Source organism: Argiope bruennichi, chromosome 5 (assembly GCF_947563725.1).
Source record: "Argiope bruennichi chromosome 5, qqArgBrue1.1, whole genome shotgun sequence".
Taxonomy (NCBI): domain Eukaryota; kingdom Metazoa; phylum Arthropoda; class Arachnida; order Araneae; family Araneidae; genus Argiope; species Argiope bruennichi.
Genome location: NC_079155.1, coordinates 120,217,513 through 120,229,582, shown reverse-complemented (window position 1 = coordinate 120,229,582; position 12,070 = coordinate 120,217,513). Strand labels below are relative to the sequence as shown.

At 25.3% G+C, this 12,070-nt stretch overlaps 2 protein-coding genes across 2 annotated transcripts in view; both read left to right on the top strand.

Moving 5' to 3' along the window:
- The first annotated feature begins 914 nt into the window (after positions 1–914).
- LOC129968382 (cell adhesion molecule DSCAM-like) lies at positions 915–8,232 on the top strand. The gene is made up of 8 exons (XM_056082238.1): positions 915–977; positions 1,225–1,506; positions 2,677–2,796; positions 3,415–3,595; positions 4,030–4,121; positions 4,693–4,977; positions 6,564–6,683; positions 8,045–8,232. Exons 1-8 carry the CDS (start codon positions 920–922, stop codon positions 8,230–8,232), a joined length of 1,326 nt encoding a protein of 441 aa, XP_055938213.1. The 5' UTR covers positions 915–919.
- Positions 8,233–8,676: 444 nt separating this feature from the next.
- The window catches only part of LOC129968381 (uncharacterized), a 95,219-nt gene continuing 91,825 nt past the window's right edge, over positions 8,677–12,070 (top strand). Inside the window, exons 1-4 of the mRNA XM_056082237.1 lie at positions 8,677–8,817; positions 9,103–9,384; positions 9,660–9,776; positions 9,922–10,092. Coding sequence (XP_055938212.1) covers positions 8,736–8,817; positions 9,103–9,384; positions 9,660–9,776; positions 9,922–10,092 — 652 coding nt within the window. The 5' untranslated portion in view covers positions 8,677–8,735. The remainder of the gene's footprint in view (positions 8,818–9,102; positions 9,385–9,659; positions 9,777–9,921; positions 10,093–12,070) is intronic.

Sequence of the window (12,070 nt, the reverse complement as noted above, 5' to 3'; positions counted from 1 at the left end):
ATGGCTCTTTTCAAGTATTAAGTAATGGTACTTTATATATCACAAACATCCGAGAACAGAATTCTGGCACATACATTTGTACAGCATCAAATGACTTAGATTCAACTATTTCTAAGTCAGTAAGCGTAAATGTAAATGGTAAGATTACACTCAGAAAATTCCCAAAAAATTTAAGAAAATTCCATTTAAATCATATTTTAATTTTCTAAAATTATTTATATAAATCGTTTTGAAGTTTTGAAAGAAGGAGTGAAATTTTATAACAAATGCAATCTTGTTTATTGTCAATTTTTTTCAGAACTAGGGCATATGAAGATGTCATTTTATCTAGCATAAATGGATTCATTTTGTATTTATTTACTGAATATGCGCGTCTAAATTTTCGCGCATTTTAGTTATTTATTAAGTCTACGTTCTTGTAATTTTTTTTTATTTATTTAAATAAATTCTTAAAATAATATTGTTGACTAATTTTTTTATTGACAATCTTCAGAACGTAAACATATTTATAATACATTTTACTTTAAAATATATTTTTTTTCCAACGCTTTTTGCCTACTTAAATTCGTTTCATTTACTTGAAAATTACAGTTATAAATTATATATACTTATATGCCTCTTTGATTTGAAATAGAGTTTTTATCTCAAAATACGACCACTGTATGGCGCTGCTGTACTATGTTATTCTACAAACCTTTGTATTTTTTCTCTCTTGGTTACATGGTTATTAAACACAAGAAACAAAACCATAATCTTCACTAACCTTTTATGGTATCTAAAGCAACTGTCAGAAACCTTAAGTTTGGATTTCACTCGTGGAATGGATTATAAATAAAGTGATTCGATTTCGTCAATTATCTACTCGTATTTGCATCAACTGCCGAAACATCACTGAATTCATGTCCATTGGCTGACAACCATGTTTTTCTCGATTGTTGTCATTTTTGTGGTACAGATAACTGGAGCGTTAACTAAAGGTGAGTAAAATTTGTTTCATTTTTATTTCAATATCCTTTAAATTCGATATATTAGCAGATTAGTTCGAATACTTTTTCGAATACAAATTTCATTCTGATTTGAAATAAGTAATTCAATTTTCCAGAGAACTTATGATGTATTTTAAACATAAAAAACCTATTTATCATAATTATTAATCTTTAAATTAGAGTTTTGAAGCAATTAGAAAATGAACTAATTCTCTGATTATATTTTTATACTTTTCAGAAGCACCAGTGATTCAATCTTTTAGCTTTCCGGAATTTTCTACAATTGACCAAACTGTGGTAGTAGCCTGCGCTGTAACTGACGGGACAAAACCACTGAATTTTAACTGGTTAAAAGATGGCAAGGATGTTGATAATGTTCCAAACACATCTGTTCATACTCAAGATCGCTTTTCTGTGCTTACTGTAGGCCCTGCGAGTCGAGAAAATGTAGGCAACTATACTTGTTTAGTGAGAAATGTATTTGGGAAAGACTCTTTCACTGCAGCTTTTGTACTAAATGGTAAGTAATTTTATATTTATTATCACTCAGTTTATAAATAGTAATTCAGAAACTTTGATGACTCAAATAAAGCTGTATTTAGACAGAAATAATATTTTAAACTCTCATGTACTTCATTAATACAGCAATGTAATTTTTTATGGCAAAATATTTTCTTATGAATTCCTTTAAAATTAATATATAGATTTTCATCCAAGTATCTTTAATCTTCTAAATTTTGAAAGCCCATTATATATGGTGCTTTATAAATTTTTTTTCAAAATGTATCTTTCTCAAATGGATCTCAAAATAGACTTTATAAATTTTATTTAATTTGAGTAAATATTAAGAGGTTTTAATGCGAAATTACAGTATCTTGAATTTTATATTATATTAAAGCATTAATGCATATAGAGATATATAACATTTATGCTATATAATGTTAAACTATTAATTTATATAAAGATGTTTTGTATAAAATGAAAAATATATAGTTTATGTTTTGAAACATTCAGTAAAAAAGTTCAATATAGTTAATAAAATATTTTCGTATCCACTAATTGAGAAATATTATCTTAGAAAACGAAATATATTTTTTACATTAATTTTCAATTCGTCTTAGTGCTACCATTTAATTTGTTGAAATAATATATATGATGCTGAATTTCTTTTATATTAGAAAAATATGTGAAAGATGATTCATATATGATTTGAGTGAGAGTATTAAAAATGTTATTTGTTTGCATTGTAAACTGATCTTCTATGAAAGCCATATGAGAAATATAATCTGATTTACAAGCTCAGAAATTATCTAAATAAGTCATATTTATATGTACGTTTATCATAAGATGCAAATCAAGAAATTCAATTGTTAATAATTAAAAATAAAAGATATAAATCAAGTCTGATTTTAAAATAACTGTAAAAAAATCCTTAGCAGCAATTTGGTAGCAAATTGATATATTTCATTAATACACAAATCATTCATGCAATAATTGATGTAAGAAATTATCTTAGAATAAGAATATGGATAAAAACATGAAAATCAGTTTATATCAAGCACAATAAAAAATTTGATTAAATCCTTTTTTTATTTATTTTGTATTTAGTGTTGTTAATTCTTGTAATTCTAAAATTCTGTATATACCTTTACTTTATCCTGTTATTTTATAATATTCGCTGCACTTATAGAGCCTCCAACTTGGATTAAGGAACCTCAAGATGCTCGAGTAACAGAGAATGATTTTCTGGAACTTGTGTGCATGGCATCTGGTCATCCTTTACCAAAAATTTCTTGGAAGAAAATAACAGGTAAATTAAATGGTTTTATGTATTTCAGATATTCCGATTTACAATGAATAATTTAAAACTTTTAAAAAAATAAAATTTTTCGTTATTTTTGAACTTTATAAAGAATTATTTCTTTAAACGATTTTTCACAATTTCTTTTAAATATAAATTTTTTTAGAGGTTAGTCAATTAAATTATGTTAGGTATTTTATAGCCAATATAAGAGATCAATAAACTAATTGTATATCAGCTAGATCTTGTCGTTTTTAAACAGATTTATATTGATTACAGAAAATCCTTTATACATAATGTTTAAATTTTTATTTAAGAACATAAATAATTTATAAAATTCACGAGTCACTTTAAACTTGCCTTCTGATTTTGCACACAATAAAAAAGTATTGAGTTTACCATTCGAAAAACTGTAAAAATTATTTTAAATTTAAATCTGATTTTGTCTCGAATTACCTTGTTTGTTTCATAAAGTGGTGATACAATGTTTTGTTTCTTTCTTTTGTCTTATAATTTTTTTATGTTTTTATTACCGTAATCATAAGTTTTAAAACGATTATGTACATTATATATTTAAAGATTATAATGCACTATGACCTTTACTATTAAAGCCGATTATTTTTTCAGGCGACTCAGAAACTTCGCGCATAGATATTGTGAATACTTCAAACATGCAAGTGCACATGAATGGCTCTTTAATTATTTACAATGTGAGAGATGATTTTAAAGAATCGTACCAATGCATAGCCTCTAATGATGTCGGACAAATATTGGAGAAGCGAGTTCGGGTATTCGTATCTGGTAAGAAGTAATGTGCATTTCAATTTTAAACATATTCTGTATTTGTTTTTATAAAGTATATCTTAAGTTAGTTTTGTATCTGTTTGTTTATATTCTATAATAAAAACCTTTAATAATTACCTTTTCGTTTCAATTGTCATTTCCTTTCTTGTTTTTAATGATGATTTCAAATAAATAATGCACAGTTAGAAACATACAGATATCGTTATGAAAAAAAGTGTTCTTCAAACATGCAACAGAATATTACTCAATGTTGACAACAGGCGGCGCTAGATTGTCGATATCTTGTTATTATACAGAATGTTGTGCTTCATCTACATTTGATGTTTGAAATCTTTCGGTGAAAACAGAGTGTTATCAAATATCTTGTATGAGAAATAATATATGATTCAAAGTTGGCTTAAAGAACTGCGATTATGTCATATTTCTTTGCATTTTAAGTCACCACGGAGCAAGCACTATGCTACTGAATTTGTTATTGTGGATACTGACTACTATTGTGTCAACTGGAGGATCCTTTCTTAGTCTAACTGGTAAGTACCGCTTTTTTATTCTAAAGATGTATTTGTAAATCCTATCATTTCTAAAAATCTAACCGAAATCCTAATAAGTGAAGTAGAATTAATTTATAATTATGTAGAAACAAATGGGATAATGTTAATTTAAGAATCTAAAATCATGTATGTTTATATTATGCTATTATTAATTTAAAATACTCTAACAGCAGGAGAGAATGAATAGGAAATAACATGAAACATTTCTATGACTTGACTTATATATTTCATGAAACTTTCAAGATATTTAGAATTTCATAATCTTGTAAACTTCTATCTAGATAAACAAAAAATTACAGAAAATATGAAAACTGTCAAAATGAATTAAATAATTTCATATTCCCCAAAGAATGGAATTTCATTATAAGGAAACATTTCAAGTTATAAACTCTAAAGGGAGCTATGAATAAAATTAATTATTTGGAAAATTTTTGCATGCAAAAAATTTGTTCTTAATATGAAAAAAGACTTCTATATTTTTAAAAGTAATATTTATAAATAAAGAGAAATGTCTGTTAAACTATTATCTCTCTATTTTTCTTTTTTATAGGTCAAGATTTTGGTGTAATCCCATTCTCTTTTCCAACGCATGTGAAAGAAGGCGAGAAAGTGTTTGTAACATGTACTCCCAAAGGAGAAGTTAAATCTGTGCAATTTAAATGGCTACGAAACAAGAAAGATATTAAACAAAACGACAGAGTTAAAATTACAGATATTCGAGAATTTTCAACTTTAATAATCAATCCAGTTATTAGTGAAGACAGTGGCAATTACACTTGTACCATCATAGAAGATCACAGGACAGCAAGTCATTCTGCAGAATTGATGATACAAGGTATGTATTAGTTAACAATAACTTTTTACAAACTTACATTGAGTACATTCTTATCAGAGTTTCTTGATGAAACAGTGTAAACAATAATATAGTTAATTACTGAAATTAAATTAAAGTTAGTTCCTCATATTTTAGAACTAAAGCAAATGAAGCTTATATTAGTTTATTCATGTTAAGGAATTTATAATTATTCAATAAATATCTATTTTCTTCCATAAACTTTCTATTTGAAAAAAAACTTCTGGTTTTTATAAGGTTATGATAAACTTTATTTTGATGAGTGCTAAAATTTGAAAACTTGAATATAGTATAAATAAAATTTTCATATAAAATAAAATGAATTATATTTTGCAAAAAAATATCTTTCACGTTTATTTTTTGTAACAAAATTCAGTCTTAGTTATGAAAGTATTAAAGCTATTCTCTCTATACTTTTTAATCGAGAAAATATGAAATTAATATTATTTTACTAACTCAATGTGACAGGAGCAATCATTGTTACAAAAACCTTTGAAGATTTTGTGAAGAAATCATAAATTCAAAAAATAATTTTCAGCATCTTCTTTTATGCATAAAAGAAGAAAAAAAACAGTAAAAAAAAATCTCAAACTAAAGCTTAAATTTGTTGGAGAAATATTGAGTTGAAAAAATATAAATGATTTCATGCGATATCCAGTTCTAAATCCAAAGAATTTGGTATTATTAGATTCGTCTCTTCTACATTCGGATGCTTTTCTGCATAAACGCTACGTACGTAGTGAAAACTGTTTCACAGTAATCTGCTGTCAATGATTGTAGAAAAGTGTAATTTGATATTAATTCAAATACTCACTCTATCCATGCAAAAAAAAAAAAAAACTACTTTACTAAAATTCATTATTAGTAATTAAATAGTTCACATCTCTAGTTTATATTGCATGTTTTTTAGAATTTAAATTTACGTAGCATATTATTCTATAATAATTTATTGCGATGAACCAGAATAGTATGTTCAATGGTTCCTAATTTTCTTGCAAATGTACAGCCCTGATGAATTTGGGTTTTTCGAATATTTGTAGGTTAATTCAAACGTGAAACGACTGAAATATTATAAAATAAAAAAAGAAAAATCCCAATAAAATTTTTACAGATATTTATGATTTTTATTACTAAAAAATAAATGCTACTTAATATCTGATTTTAATATTGGTGCAAGAATATTAGATATTTAATTTTTGTCATTAAATAATAGCTTTATGATTCTATATATTTAATCTCATAATTATATTCTAATAGTCATCAATTTTCATTTCATTTACTTTTGAGGTAGTGATCCATTTATTTGCCTTGCCTTTGGGTTGTTTTTAAATTTTACTTAATGGCGTATGAAAATGTTCGGAAATTGAACTTAAGATTTGAGTTTATTTTCAAGGATTTATTTGTTTATTTAACTCATTTTCGAAACTGAATGAAAACAGAAGATGAAGACTAATGTGAATTAAGAACTAAATTGCAAAAGACATTGATCAAAATTATAAGTTTTGACTTCTTAGTGTGTTAGTGATGATCATAATAATTATACATCCCCCCAAATGTTACTTTTTTAGGTCCTCCTTCGTGGATAACTCGCCCTTCAAGTTCTGAAACAGTAGTGGGTAAAAATATAACTCTTGAATGTTCTGCTGCAGGAAGACCCACGCCATCTGTATCTTGGAAAAAATTATCAGGTTTGCAATTATTATATTTTTTACAAGATCTTAGTCAATAAATAATAGTTTTGATTATTATTTGCTGCAGAAATAAGCAGCAAATTCTTTTTCTAAACGCTTCTAATGAAATGTTTTCTCTACTCATTTTGTCTTCAATGGTATTTAGTGTTAGTTTTAAAAGTGAATTTAACATGCAATCAAAATAATTTTTCTTGAAGCTTTGTGTTATTGAGTCGGCTTTTTTCAGTTCCCAAAATGATTTTGATTGTTTTGAAAATAAACTACTTTCGACATCATTACACGTTGTAGAAAATTTCAAAAATAATCGCTTCATATTTTTTTTTATTTCAACGCCTCTGAAGCAAAATGTGATTGTATCATTATTTATTATCTCATTGTGCTTCACATTAATGTATATTTTTATTGAAAATATTGATGTAAAGAAATATGTTTATCGTGTGTTATAAGCATAACATCTTGAAAGATATTACGGTAAAAAAATTAACTGATATTTTGAAATTTAACCCTTTATTTTCTAACAAATATGTAGCTTAAAATTGTACTAAGACATTCAGGATTCACTACAAACATAAGATGAAAAGTTAATAATAGGGACAATTTTGCTGCCTGAAATCTCTTGCAAATTAATTTTTATCGAAGCGAAATTTATGCTGAAAAAAGTCACAATACATTCAACGATAATATTCATAATTAATAAAACTGATATTTGGGCATTTCTTTTTTTAAATACTATTTGTGTCGGTTTCCATTTGTAATAGTGTGATCTTATCTAGTGAAATCAAAAATTCAAAAAAGCAGTTATATTTTGCACAGATAGAAGATCATTAATTATTCTAATTTAATTTGATTTAAACTTTTATTAAGCTTTTAATTCTCAGAAATCAAAAATTTAAAATGGTTAAGCAAATAAAAGTGCTTTCTCTTATCTTTTAGTTTTATTTCAAAAATTAATTTCAATTACAATTTTATTACTTTAGGCTTTTCTGCTATAATTAATTTATAAATTAGGTAAAATACGTGATAAATTAATTTTAAAAACAAAAGGCGCATTAAAAAAGAACTCAAAGGAGTTGTAGTCATAATTTTGATTTTTGTTCAAGATGTTTGGTTCATGTGATTTTTGCACAGATATTATGATTTGATTTGATTTAAACTTTTATTGAACTTTTAATTCTGACAAATTAGATATTTAAAATGGTGAATCAAATTTTACATTTTAATTTTATTTTGTTCTTAGATGTTTCAAAATATTACCTATTGATTATTCATCTTCTTTCCACCTGCAGTATTTAATATCGTTACATATATGATAGAGTACCTTATATATCTAACATTTGTTGTTTACTCTATTTAAATAGGAAATGAATTACAGAGTGTTGAAAATTTAAGCAACGGCGGAAAATATGTGATCAGTAACGGTCTTCTTACTATTATCAATGTACAAAAAGAAGATCAAGGAAAGTATACTTGTGTCGTTTCTAATGACGTGGGAATGTCCCTTGAAGAAAGTGCAGATTTGTTGGTGCTTAGTAAGTCTGTGCTTTAAGATTAATACACTCTCTAGTAACTAAATATAATTTTCCAGATTAAGGAATATTTCAAGAGATATAAATGTGCACTTTTATTGTCCTATTTATTTGATCCATTTTTTTTCATTTAAAATAATAAATTTGGTTGGTATTAATAATAACCATTTCTCTTTTGTAAAAATATTTATATGAATGACTGTAGCTAAAAGAATGAAATAAATTGATTTCAAATTTTGGTGGTTTTTCTCCTTTCAAATGAGCCTTCTTGTTTTATATATTTCTTTTCTAATATAATGTGAAAGTGTGATTATGTGATATGAAATTTATAACAACTTATAACACTGGGCGGCGCCACAAGACAGGTTACATCTTTATTCTGAATTGTAAAAATAACAATAAAAACTGTTAGTTGTTCTAGATATTGAACCAAAACATTGCGAATTTCACCATTCTGGTCAATCTATACAGAAATGCAGCTTTCATATTGGTAACATTTTTCTAAAGAAGAGTTCAAATCGTTATGGAATCAACGTTATTTACGTCTATTCTTTTACAAATTCTACTCCAAGCTGTATTTATCAGAGAAATCAAGTCGAATGATGGTAAGTGTTAATTTCATCTCTCGCATCATTTATTGAAATGTAAATAATATATATACTATGCAGACTTTTAATGATGTTTTTTGTAATCTGATTCATGTAGTTTTAATCTTAAAAGCGTCTTTAGCTTCTATAAAGAAAATAATATATAAGTTATTCTTGCATGGTTTAAATTTAAGCGAGATATTTAATATAAAAATTTATATAGATAATATGATAATGTTTTTAATAAAAAGCATATAATTTGAAATTTATTTTGACAACTGCTATCTGTGGTTTTCATTTTAGGATTACCTCAGATTCAACCATTTTTCTTTCCGGATGCTTTGAGCGTTGGTCAAAAGACAAGCGTTAGTTGTACACTAAATAAGGGCAGTCAACCGGTTAAATTTCGCTGGTTAAAAGATGGCAGAGAATTAGAAACTTTCGATAACATTGAAATCTTGAATATCAAAGATTTATCATTACTTTCAATAAATCCAGTGAGACAAAACAGTAGTGGAAATTACACATGCGTTGCAACAAATGATGTTGGAAAAGATGAATACACAGCATCATTGATGGTAAAAGGTAAACAAAAAAACTTTCTTTCGTTTCTAATGTAAAAATGTTGTACTACATTTTTCTACGTGACAAAATATTTCATAAATAATTTTGAAGTCTATATGCACATATGCTTTTCCTGCTTCCATTCTTATAATTCTGTTTAAAATATAATGATTAAATATTTTGATAATTTGATAAAAATTATATATTAATGGCAATAATTAAATTTCATATGCATGGAATAGATTTTAAATAATTAATTGGAATGATCTCTTATTAAATGAAATTCTTGCTTGTAGCACCACCTAAATGGGTAGAGAAACCAGTCGATCGCACTTCTTATTTGGGATCAAGATTTGAAATGCAATGCAAAGTAATTGGAAGACCTACACCTATTATAACATGGTACAAAAAAGGTGACTTAAAAACAAGCATACATTGTTTCTTTTACAAAATCAGAATTTCTCTTTAAAAATGATGTAGTGTTGTTTCAAATTTAACTTTAATATTAGATTTTTAAATGTTAAATTTAAAAAAAAGTGTTTTTGTATTATTTTCCAGATTTGCAACAAAATTTCATCAGGTTGACATCCAATAACCAGATGAATATTTCAGAAGAAGGACAATTAACTATTACAGCTGTATCTGAAAATGATGAAGGCCAATATAAATGTATCGCTGATAATGGAGTTGAAGAAAATTTATCAGCTGAATTTGTTTTAACGGTTTATGGTAAGGAATAATATGAAAGATTACGTGAGGACGATATCGTATATTCTTTAATTAGGATTTTTAAAAATTTGATCACAACATACTTGGCGATTTATGTGCAACAAAACAATATTTCGTACGCAATGAAATTTTAAAATATTTCATAAATATTTTTATCTTTTTATGAAAAAAAAATTCTTTAATAAAGTATTTGTAATTTTCCCTTTATTGTATCTCACTATCAAATAAAATGATTTAATTCGTTGAAAGGAATTAGAATTTTAATTAAAATGTTATATGAAAACTATTATCCAAATATATAGCAAATGATTTGGATTTATGTGAATATGTATAAAACGTATTAGATATTGATATTTTAGTTTACTATCACTACTGTTGTATGTGACCGGCTTTTTATCATTTGGAAGCAAAATGGTAAGTAGATATTTTACTCTAACATTTAGTAGCAAATTTAGATTTAGAAACATATAAACATTTTAATTTTTTAAGTGGTGACATTTGTGCTTTGAAATGACAACCTGGAACAATTATTTTATATAGTGATTACGTTACTGAATAAGGTTTAAAGGAGAGAAATTTATAAATATTTTCATTCATAATTTAATACTATTCGTGCAAAATGTGACTTTTGCATAGTTTAGGAAATGATTAACTGAAAATTATTATACTCTTAAAGATCAATTGTTGTAATATATAGAATTATTAAATTTATATTTAATTTTACAATGAAATATAACAAATACTATTTTTAAATTTGTTATTATAAAGAAGAAAAAGTATCTTAAAATATTTAATACCGGCAATAGAAAAGGAGAAAAATGCAAATAATATAGTTTTTTTAAAGAATGATGAAAATTGTAAATGCTGATTTTCATCACAATAAAAAAGCTATCGAATACTATTATTTGTAATGAATAATTATGAATAAAATAATTCCTATTAAAAATAAAATATAAGAATTATAATGCATGCTGCCAAGTAAAATAAAGAAACTGCTTTTATTTATTTTTACGTTTTAATTACATTTTAAAATAATCATGTATAAATATCCTTAATTTAGAGATTGGTTATTGTAGAGATTATTCTTTAAATAAAGTATTAAGAGATATTCGATTAAAGGAAATCTGTCTATTATGACCTAGTTACAATATTTATAAAACAATTATTAATTGAATTTATTAGGAAAACTGAAAGATAAACCATTCTTTCATACGTGAATTGAATCTTGAACATATTCAGAAATATTTTAAGTAATAAAAAAGAATTATTACTAATTAGAATTCCAAAATAAGTAAATAAATATATAATACATTTAGCATAATTTTAATGAGATTATTTTTCGTTTTAAATCTTATTCAATATTTTATGTAGAAAATAATTAAATTCTTGCATAAATGATAATTCAGTTTGCATAGTTTAATTAACATTCTTGATACAATGCATATAAGAGCTTCCCAATAAATCCCAACACTCTTCGAGCTAATTTTAAATGTTACGTCACCACTTAAAAATTTAGTATAACAATTTAATTTCCAATAAAGATTAATGTAATAATACCTTTAAGTGTAGAACAACTATATATCATAATTGATAATTTTTTTACTGTATTTTAATTTACATTCCTTTTTTTGCAGGTTTTCAAGGGAAGATATTTATACCCTGAAATTTCTGATCAGAAATTTTGATTCAATTTTCATCAATTTAAATTAATACTTATTTTCCTACATATATAAAAGGAAATATTAATCTTTAAATGAGACGTTTTGACATGACGCTTGCTTAGCACACTGTTTTTGTATTTATGTATATGCTCATTTGTATTTATGTGATGGAAAACTATTTTCAATGTTGCGCATAAATTTCTGAAATTCAATACAAGGAAATTTTCTCTTTGTCTTTTTAAACCTTCCTCATATTTCATTAGGAAGAACAAAAGTCAAATAACTTTTGAATTTTGAAATGTTTTCAGAATTTTGTG